This window comes from Alexandromys fortis, unplaced genomic scaffold (assembly GCF_014885135.2).
Source record: "Alexandromys fortis isolate MF-2015 unplaced genomic scaffold, M_Fortis_MF-2015_v1.1 scaffold_54, whole genome shotgun sequence".
NCBI lineage: Eukaryota > Metazoa > Chordata > Mammalia > Rodentia > Cricetidae > Alexandromys > Alexandromys fortis.
In genome coordinates this window covers 6100707-6126633 of record NW_026067958.1, presented here as the reverse complement: position 1 = coordinate 6126633, position 25927 = coordinate 6100707, and the positions used below count along the sequence as shown (strand labels likewise).

At 42.0% G+C, this 25927-nt stretch overlaps 1 protein-coding gene across 1 annotated transcript in view; it reads right to left on the bottom strand.

Annotated features, from left to right (window-relative positions):
• Apbb1ip (amyloid beta precursor protein binding family B member 1 interacting protein) overlaps nt 1-25927 on the bottom strand; it is a 97493-nt gene that overhangs the window by 40335 nt on the left and 31231 nt on the right. Inside the window, exons 2-5 of the mRNA XM_050152730.1 lie at nt 14350-14421; nt 12542-12629; nt 9697-9983; nt 7030-7107 (exon numbers count right to left, since the gene is read on the bottom strand). Of these exons, the coding sequence (XP_050008687.1) occupies nt 7030-7107; nt 9697-9983; nt 12542-12629; nt 14350-14421 (525 nt within the window). The remainder of the gene's footprint in view (nt 1-7029; nt 7108-9696; nt 9984-12541; nt 12630-14349; nt 14422-25927) is intronic.

Genomic DNA, 25927 nt, shown 5'->3' with positions numbered 1-25927 from the left:
AGAGGAAGAGTCAGTGTTCTTCAGGGATGTGATCCTTGGTAGGTTGCCATTCTCCAATGGATGGGCCTATCATACACACACACACACACACACACACACACACACACACACACACTGGCAGCACTGACTAGTTTCAGTGAGCTGAGAAAATGGGATATGAAGTTGGGCTAGGAAGTGGTGGGGGTGGTTAGAAGAGTTGGAGAGGGGACTGTGGGGGGTGGATGTGGTCAAAGTGCATTGTATACATGTCTGAAATTCTCAGAGGGCAAGTAACAAATATTTAAAAAGTGGAATGCATCCCCAACCTCACTGTGAATTCCTTTAGAGATTAGAAACACAGAGGTAGAAAAATAAATTCAAAACCACAACACAGACAACAAGCAAGGCCCTTGGCCCAGTTTCAAGTCCCTGTATCCTGGTGGGGGAGACAGAAAACAGTACCGAAGAAGCGCTGACGTCCTGCTTTCCCAACATCCTTCCGTTTCTTGTTCCTATTTTGCTTTCAGGGCTAGCAACATTTCTTGGTTAAAAGGTCTCCCTGTATCTTGTGACTGAAGTTCCTTTGGTAAAGACTTTTTAGGTTAAAAGCCTGGCACAGCAGCCTCAGTAAGCTGGGTTTTGCCATTGTCCCCAGGATGCCAACTAAAGGGACAAATCAGAGTGACCAGCAGAAAGAGGGGATTTATTCACTAAGACTACACTGGGAAGAAGAAGAAGAAGAAATAAAGGGGTGCAGCAGCTCTTGAATCATTGTTTAGGGCATTGGCAAAAGATTTAAGGTTTAAAAAGGGGGCAAGAGATTTGCATAATTAGACAGCCCTGGTTAAGGCGTGGCCTTGCCCACCTGGACTTGTCATTGTTTGACTCCAGTCTGACTCATAAAGTGTCATAACTGCCTGAATTCTCTTCCTGAGGAAAGGTCTTCCTCTAATTGTGTCCATTTGAGACAGCCCAGAATGACCTGAATAAAAGAGTATCGATTAAGTAATTGTCTTTATCAGCTTGGTCTGCAGACGTGTCTGTAAGGATTGTCTTTATCAGCTTGGTCTGCAGACATGTCTGTAAGGATTGTCTTTATCAGTTTGGTCTGCAGACATGTCTGTAAGGATTGTCTTTATCAGCCTGGTCTGCAGACATGTCTGTAAGGATTGTCTTTATCAGCTTGGTCTGTGGACACGTCTGTAAGGGTTGTCTTGACTGATGCAGGTTGGCCCAGCCCACTGTGGCCGGGGGAGTCATTCCTCAGTGAGGTGATCCTGAGATGGATAAAAATGCCAGCTAATCATGAATGAGCCTGCGAGTCAGCCCCTGAGCAGGCTACAAGCACCATTCCTTCCACTTCCAGCCTTGAATCCCAGCCTGACTTTTCCTCGATGACATTCCCTGATCTGGAAGAGCAAGTCAAACCTACCCTTCCCTTCCCAAGCTTGCTTTTGGGCAGGGATTTTTAGCCACATCAATAGAATGAAACTAGAACTGGCTGATGGCGCCAGAGTTCCAGCCTTTCTTCTGCTCTCTGCATGATGTTACCAGTGAAATTTGAATTCTTTGAGGTCGATCATTTGAGAAGTCTGATGGCACAGGGAGGGGACATGTGTTTCTTTAGGTACCTCCTTGCCTGTCATGATGATTACATTCCCTTTAACTTGGGTAGAGTTGGGTCTTTTTTGCATTTCTCTGTGGAAGACATACCTGTTGCTCTTTGCTGAGAATTAGTGTTGTAGAACAGTTACCTGTTCTAGGAAACACAACTGATGTTAGTGCTTTGAGGGCTCCATTTCTGATAGAGAAAAATACTGACATTTGATTATGCTTCCTTCCTGCTTAGAGATGCTTTAGAAAGGGAAACATATGTTGCTTTTTCCTTTCCTTTTCATAGTGAGGAAGATACTGCTAAACAACATAGTTTTATAAACTATAAAAAACTATAAAAAGGGACCTCTTTTTGGCAGAAATGATAAACTAGTTTAATCCACATGCATTTAAGAATATCCATAATTGTAAAGTTTAGAAAATATGACTGAACAGGAAGAAATCATATTGACGGTTCTTTACACCACATTGCAAGCAGCAAAGGGATTCTGCACCAACATGGAGCAGTACCGCAGCACGGCAACGCTACGGAATTCATCACATGATCATCTCTGGAGCCAAATGATTCGGTAGGTAATGAAATCTCATTCTCACTCGCAGATTGTTAAATGGAAAATATTTTAGTCCTAAATCATGCAAATTACTTTTTTGAGTTTCTATAATAAGATCTGCAAATGAAATTGCTCTGTCACAGAGCTTTAGAATAAACTAACAAGTCAGATCGTGTTTCCAGCTTCAAAAGCTTGGTGGCATAAGCTATGTACATCATTTGTAATTCAAAATAATGTCAGCATCCCCCCAAATCCTTAAGAGCAAATACTTCCCATGGGGGAACCCATAATTTTTTTTTTTTTTTTTTTATGAGACAAGGTCTCTATGGGTGGCTCAGGCTGCCCTTGACCTTTGGATCTCCACCTCAGCCTCCGGCACTAACTCACTTTAGTCCTCCGCGCGTGCGTGCATGCGTGTGCGTGCGTGCGTGTGTGTGTGTGTGTGTGTGTGTGTGTGTGTGTGAGATCATTTCTATTATTTTCTTAGTGTGCTGTTTTCCATACAGGGTGTTGTCTGAAAGAACATAAATTGCCAGAGAGGGTCGGGGCCTTCTTTTCTCCCCCTTGAGGAATGCTTTCCTCTTCATCTTCCTTGGGTCTGGGCTGACTGTGCCTTGTGTTTGCTGACACAATCAGTAGAAACTGAAAGGGGCAGACTATGTTGTTTCGGAATGATGGCCGGGAAGAGCTGACAGGGCTCCTGTTCTCCACAGACCATCTGGAGCAAGCGGACTGCCTCTGCTCCTGTCCCATCTTTTGTAAGAAACCTTCTCCTTTCATTTCTATTTTAAAAATACATGGTGTGGCCTTCATTTATAAATAATCTAGTGGTTTGAAAGTGTGAAATTATGATTTTTTTAAAACTTACTCATTCTCCCTCCATCCCTTCATCCCTCTCTCGAGGTGAAGAGGATCAATCCCAGGGCCTTGCACTTGTTCTACCACTGAGCTATATCCCAAGTCCCTGGGGTTTGAGATAGGGTCTCATGGTGTGCCTAGGCTAATCTTGAACTTGTGATCCTCCTGCCGCAGCCCCTGCTCTTATTCTCTTTCATCTGTACTCACAGGCAAAGCCAATCACTCCATACGGTGTCTCTGCGCCTGCTGTTTATTTGTAGCTCAAGCCAAGCACGCTGGGCTATGCCAGAGGAATCTAGAACAAGTCACCCACTGCCATTGATTTTCCTTAAGAGCTGGCTTGGTGGGTCCGTCATGGGAGAAAGGCCACTTGTGTAATTTTGGCAGAACTTATTTATGAGGAGCCAGCACACAGCCTCTGAGTGAGGGAGGGACACAGGTGGGGTACTGAGGGAGGAAGAGGACACACATTTCGTAGGCCAGACCAGCCATGGCGGTCAGTAAGTGGCAGTGTCACAGCCTGTGCAGCCACACATCCCTACAGTTCATCTCCCATGCCTCGGCCAGTATGGTCTCATTTAGAGCTCCCAAGAGGCTTCCTACTGCCTGTAAGGTATATCCCAAATTTCCCTGCTACCTCTCCCACTTCAGCATCAGTTCCTTCCTTTCTCTTACTAAGCTGCTCACCGAGCTGTGCTCCACAGTCTTTTATTGTGTTCCATCTCATCAGGCTGACTTTTGCTTGAGGATAAGATGCTCATTGCCTCATCGAAGCTCATCCCTGCTTGGGGCTCCCCTTTACCACTGCCCCATGTACTTAGCTGTTCCCCTGCTGCTGAGAACTTTGCTCAAGATCTGCCTTCTCCGAGGGCCTTCATTATCCCCAGGACATTTGAGAAGAGACGTAGTCACTGTCTGCCACTTCCGCTGGTTTCCAGCTCATGCTTCTGGGTTTTTAAAGTGTAATAAATAATAATAATAATATTGATGACAATGATAGATAATTATCATGTGCTACCCATTAATTTGATGATAGGTAATCATGATCACCATTGTTATTAGACAAAGTCTTGCTGTACAGTCCTAGCTGGGTATGAATTTACTGTTGTAGTCCAGGGTAGCCTTGAATTTGCAGTCCTCTGCCTCTGGATCCTGAGTGCTGGGATCAGAAGCACAAGACACAATGCTGAGCCTTGTTTAATTTTCTGCACTGCACTTGCCTCCTTTTCTAGAATTTGCTCTACACAAGTAACAATCTCACTGGGCCTGCTTATCATTGCACACAGCCAGTACCTCCTCCAGTGCATGGGGTGCGTGGTTAAGAAAACAGTCTCCAGACCATAGAGGTCCAGAGGGGATACAGGCAAGGAGTGATTAAAAACACTGAGGAGACCAGTGGAGAAGGTAAGAGAATTTTAGGGAATAGTGTGCACAGTGATGAGGATGATCTCACTCAGGTGACTGAATACTTAAGGGGACAGAAAATAGTCCAGTAAGAATCTGGGTAAGAGTGGGAGGGACGGGTATGTACAAAGGTGCCGCAGTGCTTGAGGAGGATCAATTACAAGGACAGTGTTACACATGTGTTACAGTGAGGCAAATGCGTGTGGGAGGGACCAGGCTAGGGAGATAATGGAGACAGAAAGAACCACTGTGAGGGGTTTGGCTTCACTGTACAAGATGGGTAGACACCTCAGGCTCTTGGACTATGGAGACAAGAGCAGAGGAGGTGAACTGGGAGTTGAGCGGAAAGGTCCATCTCAGAAACTGCATAGTAATTCATCCCTCGTCACTTGTATGGGTGTGGTATATATGTTGTTATTGTTGGGAAATGTCCCTGACGGGCTCACGTGTTTGAACATTCATCTCTCCCTGCTTCCTGACAGCAGACACAATATGACCACTGACCCTCCATTCCTGATACTACAGCCCCCAATTGTCTTGCTTTCATGCTTCTCTGCTATGATGGACTGCACCCTCAAACTGAAAGCCAAAACCAATTCCTCCTTCCTATGATTGTTATTGCTGCATATTCATCGCAGCAGCGAAAAAAGCAACTAGTCCAGTTGGTCATCTTCGGAGCTTGTTACAGTAAGGAAAAGCTGATACATGCATAGAACTGTCAATCCTAGAGTTTTGGAAGTTGCTTACGATGTATTTTCTGTTAACTTAGATAATATATATCCTTCTGTGGTCTTTGATGGAGTTGAAGAATAGATAATTATAGTTTTCCTTAGTTATTATGATAAAAGATAAAGTAGATATAAATATTGCAACTTTAATTCTTGCTTGATACCTGTTTTGTTATATGTAATTTTACTATGTTAAAGTTAAAACCTTCTTTTTTATTTAAACACAAAAGGGGAAATGGTGTGGGAAGTCCTTCTGTCTATGTGTTGCTTTTATTGGTAAATGAAAAAGCAGCCTCTCTCACCCAATGGCTTAACAGAACATAGCCAGGCTAGAAGATCTCTCTCTCTCTCTCTCTCTCTCTCTCTCTCTCTCTCTCTCTCTCTCTCAAGAGAGAGAGAGTAGGCTGAGTCAGAGATGCCATGGAGCCTCCAGAGGGGAAAGACATAAGATGCCAGTTGGAACCTTGCTGGTAGGTCATGAGCTTTATGGTAAAATATAAAATAATGGAAATGGGTTAATTCTAGATGTAAGAACTAGCTAGCAATATGCTTAAGTGATTGGCCAAGCAGTGATTTAATAATAGAGTCTCTGTGTGATTATTTTAGGAGTCTGGTCAACCAGGGAACAAACAAGCACCTCATAACTACACAATGCTTTACAAAAATGTTCAAGAAAATTATAGGCTAATTGGTAAAGTAGGAGTAGGAGCAGATAATGCAAAATTTATACAAATTTGAGACTAGATTAACAACAAAACCAGTATTTGACTACTGGGGAGACAACCAGGCAGGCATTAGGTCTAGAGACTACTCAATGGACATAAAATCCACAAAAGAAATTATGGAAAAGTGAGGCTGAGGTGGTATGGGAGGCCCTTCTGTCTATGTGTTGCTTTTATTGGTTAATGAATAAAGAAATTGCCTTGGTCTGTTGATAGGGCAGAACTTAGGTAGGTGGGGAAAACTAAATGGCATGCTGGGAGAAAGGAGGCAGAGTCAGAGAGATGCCATGGATCTGCCACTGGAGATAGACATGCTAAAACTTTGCTGGTAGGCCACAACCTCGTGGTGATATACAGATTACTAAAAATGGGTTAAACTAAGATGTAAGAGTTAACCAATAAGAAGTTAGAGCTGATGGGCCAAACAATGATTTAATTAATACAGTTTCTGTGTGATTACTTTGGGTCTAAGCTAGCTGGGTGGCCAGGACAAACAAGCAGTGGCCTCCCTGCAACACTGAGGTCTGACCCAGTTAAAACATGCCCAGAGGGTATGCCACATGCTCTAAGCAGACAGCTACAGAAAGCCTCAGAGAGCATCTCTCAGGGAAGGGAATCCAGGATGGACAGATTTTTAAGTCTCACAATGAAGCTGAGAAGGCCCTTTGTCTAGGTAGTAGCAAAATCAAAGACTTTTTCCTTTCTTGTTAAAGGGATTTGTACTCCCACTATCCTGGCTCATGGGAAAATAAATGTGTAAACCAACAGAAAGTCATGCATGTGCTAAGGATATGCCTTGCCTGTTAGGCATTCTTGCTCTGACTTACCACGGGGAGTTCTTTGCCATAACACTAGCCAGTAGAAAGTCTTTGCATGAAACAGACGGATGCAGTTCCCTATCTAGATATCACAAATTAGCTAAATGATGCTGTACAGAGAAACTTGTTTCATTTCACTTTGTCCAGAGAACTCTTCGAGGTTGATAACTATTTGGAAAGTACCACTTTAGTTTTCTTTCAATGATACCGTTAAAGCCAGGGTCTTGACTGTGTGCAAGGCGACCTATGCTGAGCTCCCCAGAGGCACGGGAAATTTTATTTAGCTGTTTATCAGTAACTATAAAGTGATAGCATTAACTTCACTTCACCTTATGCAGAATGATGGATGACTTACCTTCTTAACCTTGGCTTCCTTCAGTTTTTCCAGCGCTAATTTAATTTTATCAGCCTTTGCTTGGGCTTCTGCTTCTTCCTGTAAAGGGGCAAAACAGTCAGAAGAGTCTAATAAATAATACCAGTGGGTAATTGCTTGTTAGTGTTAGTGTCTAGTTGATTTACAGTAACAAAATCATCAAATTTTACATCTTTCATTTTCAGAATACATTAAAAAAAGCCATGACTAAAATATTCAATTCAAGGGTACAGAAACTGTTGTTTATCACCATAGTAATTTTATCCTAAAAGATGAAATTATTACCTCATTAACTGTATAATGCACCTAGAGCATGGTATTCTGTGCTCAGCTCACAGAACAGGGGACTGTGTTAGCTTGAATGACCAATATCCCTGTAAACTCATGTACTTGAACTCTGAGTTCTAGCTGGTGGTGCTGTTGGGAAAGGAATGGAACTATTAGGATGTGGACCTTGGCTGGAGGAAGTGCATCAGCGGGAGTGGCCTCGTCGCACTCCTAGCTTGATTCGCTTCTATCATGTGTGTGGAAAGGTGAGCACTGAGCTTCCTGCTCTGGCAGCTGCTGCTGCATCTCTGCAGACAGGATGGACAATCCCTACAAGCTAACATAAACTCATCCTCTCGTAAGCTGCTTTGGTTGTAGTATCATTATCAGCAATGGAAAAGGAACCGATACAGGGACCAACCTACAGAATCTATTAACACATCCATACTAAGGGAGTTGAGCACATCATAAAATCATATGCATCCTCTTGGATCATGATAGCTATTTAGAGGGGGATTCATAGTTTTTATTAGAAACTTAAAAAGGTCCTTAACATCCTACTTTTTAATACTAAAGCTGAAACGTAACCTTCCAAATCACAAAACCTTCCAAGCAAAGCAAAACAAACAAAACACCCCACTGATGAACACACTGAACAACAGAAAAGACTGGGAGGTATTCTAATGAGCTCAAATTCCTGAGAATAGGACTATTAAGGCTCTCTTATCTATCTGTCTGTCTGTCTGTTTGCCTGCCTGTCTGTCTGTCTGTCTACAATGATTAGGAAGTGAATGCCCTGGCTACATCCCTAGTGTTTGAAAGTAGAATTTTCTCTTCTCATACCACTGGTTGTTGAAACACTTTCGACTGTCAAGGTGCTTTAAGACCAGGTGAAAGTAAGGAACTCTGTAAGCCTCCACCTGTGCATTTGACTTTTAACTTTCAAGGAATTCACGATCCTTCTGAAACCCCGAAGAACCCTAGGCTAGGAGCCTCTGCTTTATCTTAGCCACCAGTTTAAACAAGATTTTCCTAGAGTAAACACGGTGAGGCAATGCGTGTGACAGAGATTCGATTCATATTTAAAACTGTCGGAATTCCGAGGAATCACAGTGACCACCGTCAGCCGGCCCTCCCAGTGTGGAAGCTGCAGCTCACTGAGCTGGAAAATATTCTTAAGGGGCTCCACTTAAGAAAAACTCTTCAAAGTGTTCACTTTCCTTTTTTTCATAGACATATAATTAACTTGCCAAATTAGGGCAATGTAAACTTTGCAGTTATTTTACACAGTTCAGAAATGTATCGAGCATTCATTACCTGTCTCTACAGTACCCTCCCCCGTGAAGACGTTCCAAGGACACACAGTCTTTGTCCTATTGAATAGGGTCGCCAGAGGCAGCGGTTCAATTTAACTCAACTTAAAAACCTGCTATTTTCTATAATCTTGGCTAGAAACAGGAATGATAAAACAAATAAACCAGTTTCTTAACCCATGAAAAATTAACAACCATGTCCTCCAAAGTTTGCGTATTATTAAGGAATATGCACATGGACATATGACTTACAGTCAAACCATGGTAAAGCTTAGATTTGGTGCTAAGGTGTTCTTCATACACACCTGCTGTAGTTTAAATGTCCTCATCCAAACTGATGACGTTTAATTGTCATTGTAAAGGATTAAAAGGGGACAAAGGGGTGTCTTTAAAAAGCAAATGGGTCATGAGCAGAAAGCCCCCCCCACTGAAAGCTCAAAAGGTGCCTAAGCCTTGCAGTAAAATTCCCCAACCTCCAGAGCTCAATAAACCTTTATTTTTTCTATATTACCCATCTGTAGTATTCAGTCATAGCAATAGAAAACAGATTAAGACAACATTGCTCATGGAAGACTCTCTGAATTTGCAAGAAACATAGACTATCCTTTTTCATAGTACTTCAGAGGTCTAGGCATACAAACTTAGGGATGTAATTATCACTTTAAAGAAAGTCCAAGGTGATGGGCAGTAATAAATAGCAATGGTTCTGCCATTTTGGGTCCTACATACTTTTTTTGTGGGATATTTGCACATTGTGTGAAGATGTATTGCTGGGATTGGTGTAATAAAAAGCTGAGTGGCCAATAGATAGGCAGGAGGTATAGGCGGGACTTCTGGCCAGAGAGAGGACTCTGGGGAGAAAAAGGCAGAGTTGCCAGTCAGATGTAGAGCAAGCAGGATGGGCAATACGGAGAGGAGGTAATGCCACAAAGCAGAACGTAGATTAATATAAATGGGTTAATTTGTTATAGTTGTTATAAGAGCTAGTTGAGAAAAAGCCCAAGCTTTCATAATTAATAATAATATTTGGGAGCTGGTGGTACAGAGAAAGATTCATTACAATACTTACTTTAGAGAGAGGTTCGGGAGGAGGTGGAGGTGGGGGTGGTGGAAGGTCTAACATGGGTTCTGCGGGTGGAGGTGGTAAGTCATCCTCACAGAGGCTAACACCAGCTGCAGCAGCACTTGCTCCATAACCAAGCGAGGCTGCACCCTGGCCTCCTGATGCCGCGTGATGCTGATTCTGAGAAGACTCTTTCTGAGCCTGGATGGTCCTCTGCTCAGCTTCACTTATATCCGCTACCAAATCTGCCATGAGGGCATCTAAGTCTTGGTCTTCCAGGGCATTTAAGGACTCTAAGAGGAAAAATAGGATTAATGGGATTTAAAATGTCTGGATAAAACAGAAAACAGTTATTTTTTTAAAGAGCAATATGTACCTAGGTGGGAATCATTATTTATGGTTGTTATGATTGTTGTGATACAATACAAAAGACTGACATTTTTTTATTTAGTAGCACATACTCATAAATTGGAACTCCTGAAATAATTACATTCAGTGCTACGTGTGAGGAAGGGTCTAACAGGAAGAAAAGAGAGAACCTGTGCTCTGCAGGGGGCGCCTCACTCCAGCTGGGAAGTCAGAGTGGAGCACAAGAGCAGAAGCCTGCATAGGGGACTCTTGAATATTTCAGTGCAAAAAACCTCGGACTTTGGATCAGTAGAGGAGGAGAAAAGTGGAAATGGTTGTTCTTCCTCAGCATTTGGAAGGGAGAACACTGTGATCAACTGGGTTTCATCTCCCTCCACCTGACCTTGGGGAACCTTACATTCTCAAGTGCAAGATTAACAACTCGCAGATACTAAAAAGTAAAACCAATGAGCCCAAACAGTAAAGGTTTTATGAAGACAGTGGGTTGGGCAAGAGTTTTTAAGAAAGAATGAACAAGGCTTTTAGGGAGATGGGGAAGGAGGAGACTTTGTTAGAACTTTGTCCAAGTGTGAGATTACTGTAGAGGCCACCCGCATGCTCAGCAAGTTGACGAGATTGCCTGGAACAGCGGGAGTGCTGTGCACTGGGGACCATGCAGCCACCACATGATGACCGGGTGAAGAAGCGATGGACACTGTGCAGGATGGCCCAGAATGAGGAAGTGGGAGCGTTAGAAAATGAGCCTACTTAGCAAAAAGCAAAAACCGCTATGAGCCGGTTCATCGCCAGATATCACCAGTGCCATGTAGCACTGATGCTCATTAATATCTTGTTAATATGCCAAATAATAAAATTTATTGATATAGCTTAAGTGTGTTACCATTGATACATTATATTAATCAGTATGGAATTAGACAGTGAGAAAGAGATAATGAGAAATAGATTCCATTCTTAAGTCTTCATTCTCTGAGTGACTTTGGGTGAAATATTTTTACCCGTTTTAATAACACTTTAACTGAGGGCAATAAAAATGCATTCTCAAAAAACTTTAAATTATCCACATCAGGAATTTGGTGGCTTTATCCTCTCCCAAAGTCAGTCCATCAAGGAGACAAGTCAGAGCATCTTGTCTCCTTGTTGCTACACCCTAACATGACTGTACTTAGATACTTATGAGTTTCTTTGACACTAGGAATTAAGAGTCTAGAAAACAGAAAGTTTCAGGCCAGCCAGGGCTATATAGTGTTTTGAGACCTTGTCAACAAAACAGATAAAGCTAGAAAATCTCAAACGGAAGACCCGTTGTGTGCAAGTATCTGTTAAGCGTGGCTGCCATGATTCCACAAAAGTGGACTAGTCTGTGGAAGCTTCATGAACATGGTAGATATGGATGATGTAAGAAGTTTGGGAACAGAAAAGTGAAGTAAACAAAGAGCACTAGAGCCAGGAGGTGGCGCACACCTTTAATCCCAGCAGTCAGGAGGCAGAGGCAGGTGGATCTCTGTGAGTTTGAGGCCAGCCTGGTCTACAGAGACAGGACAGGCTCCAAAGCTACAGAGAAACCCTGTCTTGAAAACAAACAAACAAACCTCAACAGGAACAGCAATAAAACAAGCAAAATAAAAAGGACAAAAAAGAGCTCACTGGAAAGGGTGTACAATAATTGACCTAGAGGTGGTTAATGGTGCCTCCAGGCTTTTCAAGAAGCTACTGCGAAGTAAGTGAGAAGGGGAAGCAGAAATGGGGACTTTGGGTTCCCTGAGGGCTTCTTTGCTCCTTCCCTGAGGCTGGTTTCTGTTGGGGGGGGGGCGTTTTTTGCTAGTTCTTATGCTTTGGTAGCCACTGGAAGTCTTTAGCAACTCTTTCTCCAGAGTTCCAGTGAGGCTGCTCTTGCAGCACAATGGCTGCATGTCTGGTTTCAAGAGTTCCAGCGAATTCTTACAAAGTTGGAAATGATTTCAAGATTTGTTATCATTTCAACAACATCAGATCTAACAGTTCTTTCTGCAGAAAAATTTAAAAGAAGATCCTGTTTATCTTAGAGAATGGAAGTGTCAAATGGTAAATTATATACAAATATGTATGCAAAATAAAATAATGTATTTAGAATAAAGCATATTTTGAATCAGTTCCAGTTTGTATATTATCAATAGTTATTAAATTTTTATCCTTGAAGAGACATTTTTATTAACATTTTCTTGACTTCTTAGTAATAAGAAGAAATTTTTCTTTTTCAAAAGGTGAGGTTATACTGAGACTTTCATAAATGGAAGATGATCTTCCTTTTCATTACTGGCAAAAGTATCTAACAGACTTTCTTAATTCAATGTAGATATAGTAAAATACTGCGCACTGTCCAGGGTTTACACGCTATATACCACGATATCCACATTTCCTTAGTTTCATGGCCAAGGTACAGTTCATGGAGATCTGTCATCATTATGGCTTCAACTTGCTGAAGGAAACAAGTTTCTGTGCTTACCATTTAAGTCCTTAAAGCCCACACTGTAGTTGAACTCTTCTCGGGGTGGCTTGGGCTCTGGAGGTGGAAGAGTATCCACTCCTAGACTCTGTGAAAACAGATCCCACAGTTTCTGTGTGTGAGTCACAAAACCAACATTCCTGAAGCCCCAAACGCTCACGATTTATACAGTTTGTCTCCAAATATGCTCTTAAAGATTATGCTCTTACATAAATGTTTTATAAGGATTTTTTTCTATCATAGAAAATTTCAGTTTAAAAACTATAAGTATTAATAAAAAGACTGTGAATTGAGAACAATGAGAATTAAATAGTTCATTTTTCTTTTCTTTTTATGGGAGGGGGGTTCAAGTCATGGTTTCTAGGTGTAGTCAGCCCTGGCAGTCCTGGCTATTTTGGAACTCACTTTGTAGACCAGGTTGGCCTTGAACTCTGAGATCCAGCTGTGTCTGTCTCCCTAGTGCCGGGATTACAGGAGTGCACCACCCACCCCCCTGGCAAAAATACTCAATTTTTCTAAGCAACAGAGAGACTTTGCTGTCATGAAGGCACATACTATACATAATTTATAAGGTCTTATACAGTGACATCAAAGAAAGGAATGTACAATTATCTGGAAAGGAAATTCTTCTGCAAAATCCTTTAGTTATTTGTTTACTTATTATTTGTTTACTCCAAGGAAGTTAATGTTTCAACAGTTCCAATAGGGACTGATAAACAAGTTTCCCCGCCTGGGACCTTGTCTGTGCTAGCTACTGCTTTACAATCGAGCCAGAATCCCTGCACACAGGTTTTGCTTTTGTTGATTTTTGATATTGAAATCTTATTATTTATCTGGTTGCCAAGCAGAAATTAAAATATTTTCCATTTTAAAATATTTCTTTATGTTTTATATCTTCCGTGTATTCTGTGTTGCTTAGATGTGACTTACATTTTAAGATTATAAGAACTTTTATCTCTGTTTTCTCTCCTTTCATAACCTTAGATCTTTGATTCACGGAACTCATCAACATATAAAGGATGAGCCAGAGCTACAGATCCTAACAGATGTGTTATCCCAAACCATTTACTAATTTTTTTTTTGTTGTTGTTGATTTAGAGGCTGCCTTCACCAGGATATGTGGGAGGGGGTGGGGAACACAAATAGAACATGTTACTCATGTGAAGAACTGGAAAAAAGTGAATTGGGATTCTTCCTATATTGCTTCAACTTCTCTGTAAGCTTGAATTTTTTTCTGTATTACAATCACATCATCGCATTTCAGTCCACTTTAATTTTCTGCTTATTTTAGGAAACTGGGGACACCAAGGTTTATCCATCCCTAATCATGGACAGTGGAGTCAATCTACTCCTGGCTGACTGTTTTTCTCAGATATGTAGCCTGTGGCTTGAGAGGCTTCCATGCTTCTCAGAGGGAACTGAGTTCTTGTAGTTCATTCAGAATGTCCTAACAGTCCTTTGAAATACAGTATTTCTTTAAAAGGTGACAAAAAAAAAAAAGTCTTAGTCGGTGCCATTTTCGCACTTAGTCTCTATGAAGGCAATTGCTAGGGATGTTGTTCAGAGGTGGTTGTTAAGGAGCCATGGGAATTCCTCCCATGGTCATGGTAAGCAGAGATGTTGACATATCTGTGCATGTGTGACATTGTATTAAACCACGTGGACTGAAGGTGCAGAAGCAAGAAAACCCATTTGTCCCAGCTCTGTCGCAGATGCACCAGGGGCACACGATGTCAATCTCTGACATCCTTTTGAAGGTAACCCCTGCCCCACCCCCAACACTCTGCAGGTTAAGAAGAGGACTTTACCTGGGTCAAGAGGTCCATCTCCCCCAGCAAGGTGCTGAACATCTGGTCTATGTCTTCATTTGATTCGCCCATCTGAAACAGGAAGACACCAGACATTAGCAGTCTCTAAGAGCTTACCAAGGGATAAATGCTGCATTTTCATTTTTTCCTCTATGATCAGGCATCTGTGAAAAGAACTAGGTGGAAAAGAAGGTTCTGCTTACTCTGAAATTCCACTCCTGACCATCATCTAATCTGATGTCCGAGGTCGAGCTAAATTGAGGGACCAGACACAGAGCAAAACCAGAACTTGGTTTTCCAAACAAAGAAAAAGCTTTGTTCTGGGAGTCACCTTGCCTTAGGATTCCTTGTTAAAAAGAGAGAAAACCTCAAGCCACTCCTGATGGTTAACTTTGATAACCTACTTGTTTGCATTGAGAAGTACCAAGGAGATTGTAATGATGTTTCCAGAGATGAATGGATTAATCCCTTGATTGATTTATAGTAAAGATAACACTTTTGTACAGAGTGAAGAAACTGGACTAAAGTTTCTGAGATCGTGAATCAAAATAACATTTTCCCTCCCTTTGGTCACAGCAATGACATAGCTACTAAGATGCTGTGACATCATGCCAGAGGAATGTAGAATTTAATCTCCATTTAAAAACACATTAAAATGCAGCTGCATTTTAAAATGTCTGTGATTAATTGTATTTACTGAGTGGTCCCATCCTTCATAAAAATATCTGTGGAATAACAATAGCTTTGGGCATATTTATTGGCACGGTTGGATTGGGAAATGAAGAGATAATATACCCATCCATCCTTTGAGGACTGTGTGGCAGGGTACAGTGTGGCAAAGGGAGTGAGATGCCTTAAATGTAAAATGAAAGATTCACCCGAGTATTTCCAAGGGTTCTAAGCACCGTAAGACACTGTAAGACTAACGTCACTCACAGCAACAATAGTCTGGTGAGCATAGAGGATCAGTGTGTGTTATAGTCGAACATGGAAATCCATTCTTGCTCCCTCTAGGCAGAAACATTTGAAAAAATTCTGCACTGAACATATCAACACTTTTTTTGGGTAACATTCCTTATAAAAACTATAGTCATACAGGTTCAACAATGATATTAGCCACTGTGGTCCTGATACATTGCTTGGTGGTGGTGCAGCTGTCTCGGTTTGTGCAGGTCTTTTCTATGAGTCTAATCATGCGTCGCTCAGAACTTCCCTCCACCGCTGACTGTGATCCAGTGGCATTGTAAGTGGACCAGATAATTAAGAACACAGGAGAATGTGTGTGCTGTGTAAAATGTAAAGGAAGTGGGTATCCTAGGATTTGGGAATTCACAGAGACTCCTGGAATCAACTCCTCAGGTGTTGAAGGATGGCTGTATTTTAGCCAGCAATATGTACTTGAACATAGGTCATACATGCTTCTGTTTTCTTATGGACACAACTCATATATACAGAGAAATGATGTCATGTAAACACACAATGTTTACTATGTACTTACAATTTGGCTTTCATGATGATCAATCAATATGACTTAACTTTTTAAATTTAAATATATCCATCTTTATTTTTTTTCAATTGATTATTTTAAACAAATATTATTTTTCCATGCATTCTTTAATATGCAGGTCAGGTTCAAAAGAGTAAGATTTTCGAATGCTTTAATTAGCACATATGAATTATAATAATAGTAGGTCTCATAATATTTTTACATGTTCTCCTCACTGTATTTTGATTGTATTTACCCCTAACTCCTGTCTCAAATCACCCTCTTATTCCTGTTAATCCCTTTTCTTTTCCTAAATAGTTCCTTTCTACTTTTTCTATTTTCTTTTTAGTGTATGGCCAATGAGTTTCATTAGTGTTGTTTGTAGGGACATAGATACTTTACCTGCAGCTACACCTTGAAGAAAATTTCCCTTCCCATCAACCACTAACTGTGTAAGTCCCCATGGAAAAGTGGATCCATGAGCCCCTCCCACTTCTATTACAAGGTAGGTGCAGTTTTGTGCAGACTGAGTGCAGTTAATCACAGCTGCTGGGGGTTCCAGAGTGCACCAGCCATGACACCCCTGGAGGGCAGGGCTCCTTCTGATCCCCACACCCTTCTGGCTCTTGCATTCTTCTGCTCCCTACTCCCCTAGACCCTGAGTCTTGGAGAGGGCGAACTGGATGCCTCTTTTATGGCTGGGCATTCAGCAGTCATTTATTTTTGGTATCTTGAGTTTTCAGAGTAACCACTGACTACCACATAAAGAAAATATCTGGCCAAAGCTGACAGAAACATTAATTTATGGGCATAAGTATGGTGTTTTGAAGACAATTTGATGGCCATATTCTGTCCATTTGGGAAAACAATCACATAAGGACCAAGCCATGAGGTTTTGCTCAGGTTTCTGGTAGCAGACATAAATTCCCTTCCATGGAGCCAGCATCAAATCCAATCAGAAAGCAGTTGTGTGGTGCTTTTAATAAGAATGCCCTCCATAGGTTCATAGGTTCGTGTTTGAATGTTTGGTCTCCAGTTGGTAGAACTGTTTGGGAGGGTCAATAGCAAACCTAATCTACTACCCTAGTTAGTATGTTCTCTCTCTCTCTCCCCCCTCTGCCTTGTGGTTGTTGTCTCAGAATGTAAGCTCTCAGCTACTGCTCCAGTCCTATGCCCATTGGCTGCTGTACCCTGCCACGATAACAATAGACCCACTCTCCAAAATGTAAACAGTCATAACTGAGGGCCCCTAATTCAGTGCCCCCAGTTCTCTCTCCTAAGTTTGTGCTTTCTTTCCTTTTGAAAAAAATAACTCACCAAGTCTAATTTGTACTGCCCCATGCACTCATGAGTCAGGAGTCACCCACTGGAGAGTGATCAACCTGTCAGGAGCTATCCCTTAAAGAAAACTGAGTTTCCCTCTCCCAGAAACTATCAGCTACCAATAGCTTTTCAGCAGGACAGGGGCTCATAAGCCCCTACCTTCCTCCATGCTAGAATACCAATTGGTTTGATCTTGACTGTAGTAGTGAGACATGCCATAGATGCAATAGTGGTGTGAATGTCATGGGAGCAACCAACCACTTTCTGCTTGGACCAAAGACCCAAGTCACAGGAGGAAACATATGCCTGGAACTGTACATCCAGCTAAGAACCCATGGTTTGGGAGCTCCTTGGCCTCAGGAAAGACCCTACTTCTATGATTCTGCTAACTGGTATAGCATCAAACGATCCTCTAAATTCATATCTTTAGGCCCATACAAAAATAGTACAGTTGTCAGACCACATCAGACAGCTGTCAAGAAAGAAACTCAACAGTCAAAGTGCAGCCCCTTCCTCAGTTTTAAGAGGAAAGAGTAATGCTTTCCTTTTTCGTGATACAGAAAACTCCCTAAAACAGGTACTGACTATGTGCAACAACCATTTCGCGTTCTAAGCTTTGCATCTTTTCCATCAGGGGGTGGATAAGTGATTTGTGATTTGTCTGAGATATGCTAAGTGTCTAGACAGCCCTTTTTGGTTATATGAGGATATGTCATGTGGATACAGAGGAGTCATGAAGATGGCTTGGCCAGCATGGGCCAGGAAAAAGAATTTTGTTAAAACAAGAACAAACCTAGACACTACAGAGCAAACACAATAGAAGCAGACATTCCTACCCCAAATAATATGGAGTTCACACATTAGGGACAGCTGTATCGAAAGAAGCATTCATTGGAAACTCAGAACCACACCCTTGAAAGTAGGCAGACAAGCATCAGATACAGAACTGAGAGGTAAGGCAGACTCGTGGACCTTGTCTACATGTGTAGGTCTAAAGTTAAGAAGGAATCAGACTGTGGTAGTGAAGGATGGTGGGAAATGTTTTTGCTATTTTATGCATATATTAGGGAAGAGGTCTATGGGTGGACCCCACTTCTGATTAAAGACAGGATTCTATGTGAGGATTCATTCACACAGAGTTTTGTTTCCCCCTAAAAGTATGTCCAAATCACCCTTTCCTGCACTAGTCTGGATGTGGCTTGTTTTCTTCTGTAGAGTTGCCATAGGGATAGAACATTCACAGGTGAGGCTTGGAAGATGCCCAGGTGATGAGGAGCTGCCCTTGGAAGGCCTTAATACTTGTCTCTCACAGTAGATTCGTTTACGTGAGAGTGAGTTGTTACAAAGCAATATCAGCCACACTGGCAACTTCTGTCTTCTTGTCTTACTGTGTGATGTATTCTGCATGTGTTCCCCCCACTGTGATGCCACGTACTGTTAGAACTTTACCATAGCCAGGCAGACGTCAGGGCCATGATCTTGAATGCCCACAACTGTCAGCTAACACATGCCATTTCTTTGTGAAGTACCCAGACTCAGATATTTTGTTATAACTAATAATCTCCCCTTTTCAAATTTCCTACAAAATGGAGAAAAATAAGTAAGTGAATAAAATATGTTTTTATAGACTGTGAAAATAGTTGTGCTATTCAAAATCTTAGAATGGATCTTTCATGCATTACTTTGATGAGGAGAAATTAGCAGAATAAATAAATTTATACAGTTGCTCATGTAAATTCATTTTATTAGACTCTTATGTGACATAATTTGTGAAAAACAAAGGAATTCTTCAAAAATTATTATTATTAACAGGAAAATAGTGTTTTAATGAGCAAAGCAAGCTACTCAAAGTGGAAAAATACTTATTGGCTGACATTATAAGCTACCAATCTATGTTACCATGAACTCATGTGAAGCAAAAGTGATATAGGTAGTAAGGACCTGCCACCATGTAGTCTCTTAGACCAGTGACTGGAAAACACACTAAAATGGAGAAACGTGGCATCTGTGAGTCAGCAATACCCACCAAGTCCTGAGACTTTGGTTTCTCAGTCAGCACACACTACTGATACACAGTGGGTTAAGAATGAGACAGAGAGAGTTACTCACCCAAGATGAAGACAGCTCAGACCAACATCCCTGGGAGCCCCAGAAATGCTCCCAAGGTTCATCTGGCTAAGACTTCCCCTGTTCCTGCACATTTTTTTGCCTCTGCCTGCCCCCACCACTGTCTCTATTTGTCAGAGACATCACCATCAAAATCATGCTGGAAATACACATTCACAGTATAATGTCTAATGAGTTACATTTAAGACCTTTTGGTAAATCAGACATCTGGCGTAAGAGCATTACTATGTTGTCTGTCTGGCCTTGAACTTGGGATCCTTCTGCCTCAGTGAACTAAGAGCTACGGTTTTAGGTGTGGTACATCATTTATAACTTTAAGAGTCTTTTTGCATAAATTTTGTTAATCTGTAAATGCAATCATCTTGCATGATTACCCTTTCCTTCAAGAAAGCCTTATTTCTGGAAGAGATGGCTCAGAGCCATGGATAATTCATGTATTACACACACACACAAGTATGAAAGAATAAGACTGTGTATGTGTGGTACTTTCCAAAGGCCAAAAGAGAAAACGCCCATCCATGAGGCTAAATGTGTTATTGGGGTTAGCAGCCAGCAACTGGGGTGGAGAAGCTGTTGCAATGAGGCACAACATTGCAAAACAAGTCATGTTCACACCATGACTAGGTGGAGTTAAAAATCTTTTCATGAGTATGTAATTTTTGGGTTCTTTTTGTGTCTTGGGAAAAATATCACATTATTGGTAAAAAATTGGAGCAGTACTCATTAGAGTTATTATACTATTTTTATTTTCTGGAGAAAGATGGGTGTGCTGGAGGAGAAGCATATCCAGATTAAAACCCAACATTTCTTAGTGACAGTGCTATTTTCCTAATGCAAATATTTCCTATGTAGGGAGGGTTCAAAATCAAGCTTCTGGTTTTCACCCCCAAACTTCTTTTTTTCTATATAACTAAACTTCAATCATGTATACTTGAAAACCCTAAGTACTGTGTTACATATGTTTAACAGGACATATACTTCCATTCACCTCATGTGTTTAGTTCAGTTTGAATGCAGTCTTCATTGTCTTTTACTTAGCAGATCCAGTCATGATTTCGGATCAGTCAGGGCAGCCATAGTCCTACTTGTTGATAAAAGCCAACTCAAAGTTCCTCAGGTACTTCCATGCAAATGGCTCCCACTTAATGTTTCTTCTGTACCCCCTCCTCTGAAACACCCCAGGTTTGATGAGGGACCATCTGTCACTCAACGGTCTAGACTTAGAAGTTGGTTTGGTCCTTTCCTCTTCTGCTTTCCCACCCAGTGAGTCAGAAAATGTCCTAGATTTTCCTTTGGAGGGCTTCTCCTTTCCTTCACCCCTCCTGCCTGGCCATAGTGGAAAGGCTCATCTCTCTACTCCTCGACCTTCTGGTCACCTTGACTTCCTGTTCTCACCGACACCATAGACACTGATTTCAAATACAGTCGTGAACGTATCACTGTCCTGCTTAAACACCTTCAATGACTGGCTGTAATGGAGTGGATATTCACATCAGGTGCCCAGTGAGTCTTCAGGATATCTCAGGAATTTCTCCCACACACCCCTCAAGGCTCAGTTCCTGCTATTTGGGGCCCTTGGGGCCCTATGAATAGACTTTGTACCACTCTTTTGTCTCCATACACACATTCCCTACAAAATCCTGTTTATACTTCCTTCATAAAATTCTAGTTATTTGAAATTCAACTTTCATGTCAACTATTTAATGGTGTCAATTAGACATTTGCTTTCCATTGTCCTCGGCATACAGTCAATTCTAGCTTCAGCGACCACCTTGAGAAGGTATCAAACCTCGCCGTGCTTCAGCTTCCTTGTCAGCAAACCAAAAGAATACTAGCCATGCTTTTGCATGGCTGCAGGAGGGTGAGAAAAAAATCCCCAGTCCCACCTGTCTGACAAGGATAAAAATTATAGCTGATAAAGATTAGCCACTCTCCTTCGCTGCCTGGACTTTCTTCTGGCACCTTCTTCCATGGTGCCACGTAATAAAGCTGTCTCTGTGTCCTAGGCAGAACATTTATTTTCCCAAACTTACAAAAGACAAAACTGAGGTTCCCAATGTTTAAACAAGACTGCAGTTTGCCAGTCAACGAATATATATTATACGGTTAGAAGCTTAGCCCCTGTAAGACTTCCTGTGTGAGTTTCTGTAACTGGAATTATCCTCAGTTTATGCCAAAGATTAAATATTTAGAAGTTATTTGCATGCCATCTTTTCATGTTGAAGATGGTAAAGAAAACAATTATATTGTTAGACATTACAGGTGAACACTGTTTTGAGTCTATGATTAGTTTGTCAGAGATGAAATAGAACAAGAAACAAAATTTAAAAATCTGAGGCTCTCTTAGCAACAATTTTCTTTCCTGTTTTTATTATTTTTAAAACTAGCCTGCTGTCAATAGCTTTTTAAGGAACATAATAAAAACATATTACAAGGGCAGGTTACAAAGAAGAAGCATTTTTAAAAGCTGTTTCTGTGAAACTGAGTGTAGCACTACAGGCCTGTAATCCCAACACTTGGGAGATGGGGGCACGTGGTTTAAGAGTTTGAGGGCAGCCTGGGCTACATAACAAGTTCTAGCCAGTCTCAACTACATAGTGAAACCCATTTTCAAAGAAAAAAAAAAGAAAAGAGAAAAGTTCACAGCTGGTGTCACACTTGGTTGGAGTTACACTTGGTCAGTGATATGCTTGATGTGGAATACCAAGTGCAGAATTCAGCCAAGCATACGTGCTGGCAGAAGCTATGAGGCTGTTACTTGATAATGTGCTTGGAAAACAACTTACACCGTTGAATTTGACCTAATTTCTTAAGTTTTTTTTTTAAATATAATGAGAGCTGCTCCTGAAGAGGAAGTGGTTCACGGAATAGCACAACACGTGGTTTAAGGTTGCTGCAATGTTTAGGGGAGGAGGAAGGAAGCCAAGGTAGCATGAAACAGGAAACAGAGATATCTTTAATTTAACAGAGAAGGCAAACTAATTTGACTTGACAGAGAACCAAGACAAAGGAATGTAGGGGGGATTGGACCTGCTTTGCATAGCACGCTGGGGATAGTGAAAACCTTAGGAAGCTGCCGAGATTGCTGGACAGTCACTGTGGTCATGGGACTAACCACACTCGTCACCGGGGAAACTAATTTGGATTCTGCATTAGTACTTCTGTGTGCGGTCATGTGCAGTAGCCTCCTTTCACAGTTATGGCATGGGACAGTGAGATGGCAAAACATTTGTAAAAAGATAGTTGTCCTAGAATGGTTTTCTGTAACTTAAATGTGGAGAGGCTGCTCCTAAAACCCTAGAAGTTGATATGTGTGCGTGTCTGCATACTCACAAACACACATGTGTGCATGCACATGCACACATACACACACACATATACTGAGCAGCAAGATGAGCTATTAAATTTATTTGTTTATTTTAAACTGTCTGGTTGTGTAACTCAGGCTGACCTCAAACTCCTAATCCAGAGCTGGTACTACAGGTGTAAACCATCAAGTCAAGGAGGACAACGCTCAAATGTTGCTTTGCCTTTGTGTGAATTCAAGGGGAGGGGAGGGGATGAACAGAGTCGGGCACTTTGTCAAGTCAGGCTCCCCAGTGGTAAGGAGAAAGATGACTCAATCAAACGCCAACTACTTGAACACACCTCAGAAGGGAGGCTGCGTGTAGCATGGGAAATCAGGCCAGCTAGCAGGAGTAGCACACTCCCCCATCCTCCCATTCGAAGGCTTTTCTGGATCTCCGGGACAAGTTGTAGGCTCATTTCAGTTGACATACAGGGTGTGAGAAGAGCTTTCTAAATTGTGGGATGTTTTTTAAGTTCTCTTTATTTCTTCTTGAATGTCTATATAAGGAATGGGAACTGTTTTGACTTAGAATCTATTGTGACATAAAACAAAATTGATAACACAATTTAGAATTTTTTGAGGAACAAAACTAGCAAATATTTATTGGCTGACTTTGTAGATAAAGTGAGCCTATTACTTTTCAACAACAAAGACTCCCATGAACAGTCAAGAACACTTATTGGCGCAGGCCATCTGTTTCTTTTGACTGTACTCCAGTTCGACTTGTATTTCTGTCATGGCACCATACTGTTTGGGCCAAGATTACCAGTGACCCTCATGTGACTAATCTGATGGTTAATTCTAAGCATCTTACACAGGACTTAGTACTGTGGGTCACCCCCTCCATACCTGAGGGTTCCAGATCCATAGACTCAACCCATCATGGAGCAAAATTATTTTTCAAAGAAACGTGTGCCTTCTTCTGAAGCTGTGAAGAACAACGTGGACCATTGCTCTCTTGCTGGGAGACCAGCCTGGTAGTGGTCTTTGTGCTTGGAGTGGTATGGGAAGGTGGGGGTGAAGTGGGAGGGGGTGAAGTGGGAGGGTGGGTGGTTACTTTTCCTAGCTCCCACTTCACGGGGACTTCAGCAGGGGCTTCCCTGTGGTGAACCCCATGGGCTTTCAACACCATCATCCATGCCAAGGGGGAGAGCTGGGGACAATGCTATGTGGACTCCTCTTGTTCCAGGCTTGATAACTGTGTCATTTTGTTCCCACAGTTGAAAGGTCTAGGGACAGATGGCTGTGTGGTTCCAGCCCAGCTGGTCAGCTGCCCTAGGCCCTGGGAGTGGAGTGTGCTCTTCCGTATGTAAAGAGAGCAAAGGTTGTGGCTCTCTCAAGTCTTACCCTTTGTTAAGAAGTGCTGCCAGAATCAGAAACCACACAGGAAGTTACAAGTGAGGCCTTACTGTGGAGCGATGTGGGGATTAAGCAATCTTCTGAGCTATCAATCATTAAAACTAATTTGGCACTGGACCTGTGACATTTGCTATTAATCCTAAAACTTGGAAGTCTGAGGCAAGTGGATTACTGCGAGTTTGAAGCCAGCCTGAGGAACACAGAGAGTTTGAGACCAGGCTGCACCATGGAATAAGATCTTGTTTCAAAACAAAACAAAAAAAGGAAAAAAAAAAAAAAAACAAAAAACAAACCAAAACCAACCAACCAAACAAACAAAAAACTAAGCCAGTAACAAAGAAACCCAAATCAAGAGAATTTTGAGCAACTACATTAGAGGGAACAAGCAAATCGTCTCTGTAACCTCTACTGAAGATGGTAGTCCATACCCACTCTCCTAGGACGAGAGTAGCAGCTAAGAGAGTAGGAAACAGCTAGGAGCTGTTAGTAATCACAAACAAGGAGCTGGTTAGTCATCAAAAATTAAATTATTTGATAGTTACAATGTTTTTCATGTAAAACATTGATTATTTGTTGTGATATGCTTCTTACTTGAAATATTTGTGTGTGTGTGTGCACATTCATGTGTTCATGCGTACATCTCTGTGTGTACCCTGTGTGTATACATGCATGTGTGTGTGCACACGCACATGTACTGGGGATGGGGCCAGGACTCTGCATATACTGAATATCACTGAAACACAGCTACAGGCTCTGTTAACTTTGGCTCTTCATTTCCCACGTGTTTTTCAGCAGACAGCCTCCAACACTGTATGGATTCACATTCCAGAGAGCTGGGCTCTATTCCTGCTAACTCAGCAGCCTCCCCTTCCAGCCTCTTCCTCAGGCTTCTCACCCTCCCCTGCCTCTTAGTTTCTCTGGCCTCAGGGTCCACTGGCCTCCCTCTCCACCCCCACCCAGGCCAGCCCCAGGAGCTGCTGCTGACTCCTGGTGTGGTAACCGCCTAAGTTAGGGTGAGGGTGCTCTGCTCTCTCTTCCACAGACACAGCAGGCTTGTCCGCACCAGCCTGCAGCTCCACCTCACTGATTTTTATCTCTAACGCTCTGCTTGTTGGGCCGCCCAGCTGCTCTGAAGCACTGTAAGCCTGTGTTGTACGTGTGCTTTGCTGTGTGTCTGGAACATCTGTTCCCAGCTCACCTAAATAATCATCTCACTGCAGAGACCTCCCCAGACTGAGCTCAGATCGTCTCTTCCCTACCATCCTTCCCTCCCGGTACAGTCTATGTCCCCTCATCACCTAGAATGCAGGTCCAAGTAGAGTTGACTGTTTTTGCTATAGTACTGTTATAGCTCCAGTATAGAACAATGTAGATTATGATAGACACCAATTGAATAGTTGTTAAATGAGTGAGCTCCCTGAGGAGCCCAGGCTGCTTTCCTTGTCACTGTGTCCCTAGAGTGACACACATTGACCACTTTGGTCGTGGAAGGACTTTACAAATACATGTTAGAGAAGTTAGCAAGTTAAAGGAGAAGACAGAACTGGAAAAAGAGAAGATGAGTTTGATTGTCTTGCTGTTTGTGCTGGGCTAGGGTGCAGGCCAGGCTGTCTTTGAACTAATGATCCTTTTGCTTCTGCCTTCTGGGTCCTGGGATTACAGACCTGGCTCTTGGGAGGATGGATTTGAAAAGAGAAAATGATGCCACGGCTACCTTGGTGGCTGGTGGTAGTAATGAACAAAGGCTGTTGACATCACTACCTTGGTGGCTGGTGGTTGTAATAAACAAAGGCTGTTGACATCACTACCTTGGTGGCTGGTGGTTGTAATAAACAAAGGCTGTTGACATCACTGGGTAAATGATGCAATGTGACATTTACCAGATTACTGTCTCACTCTAGGGGAGGTGAAAGGGAAAAGGTAGGATGTGACTC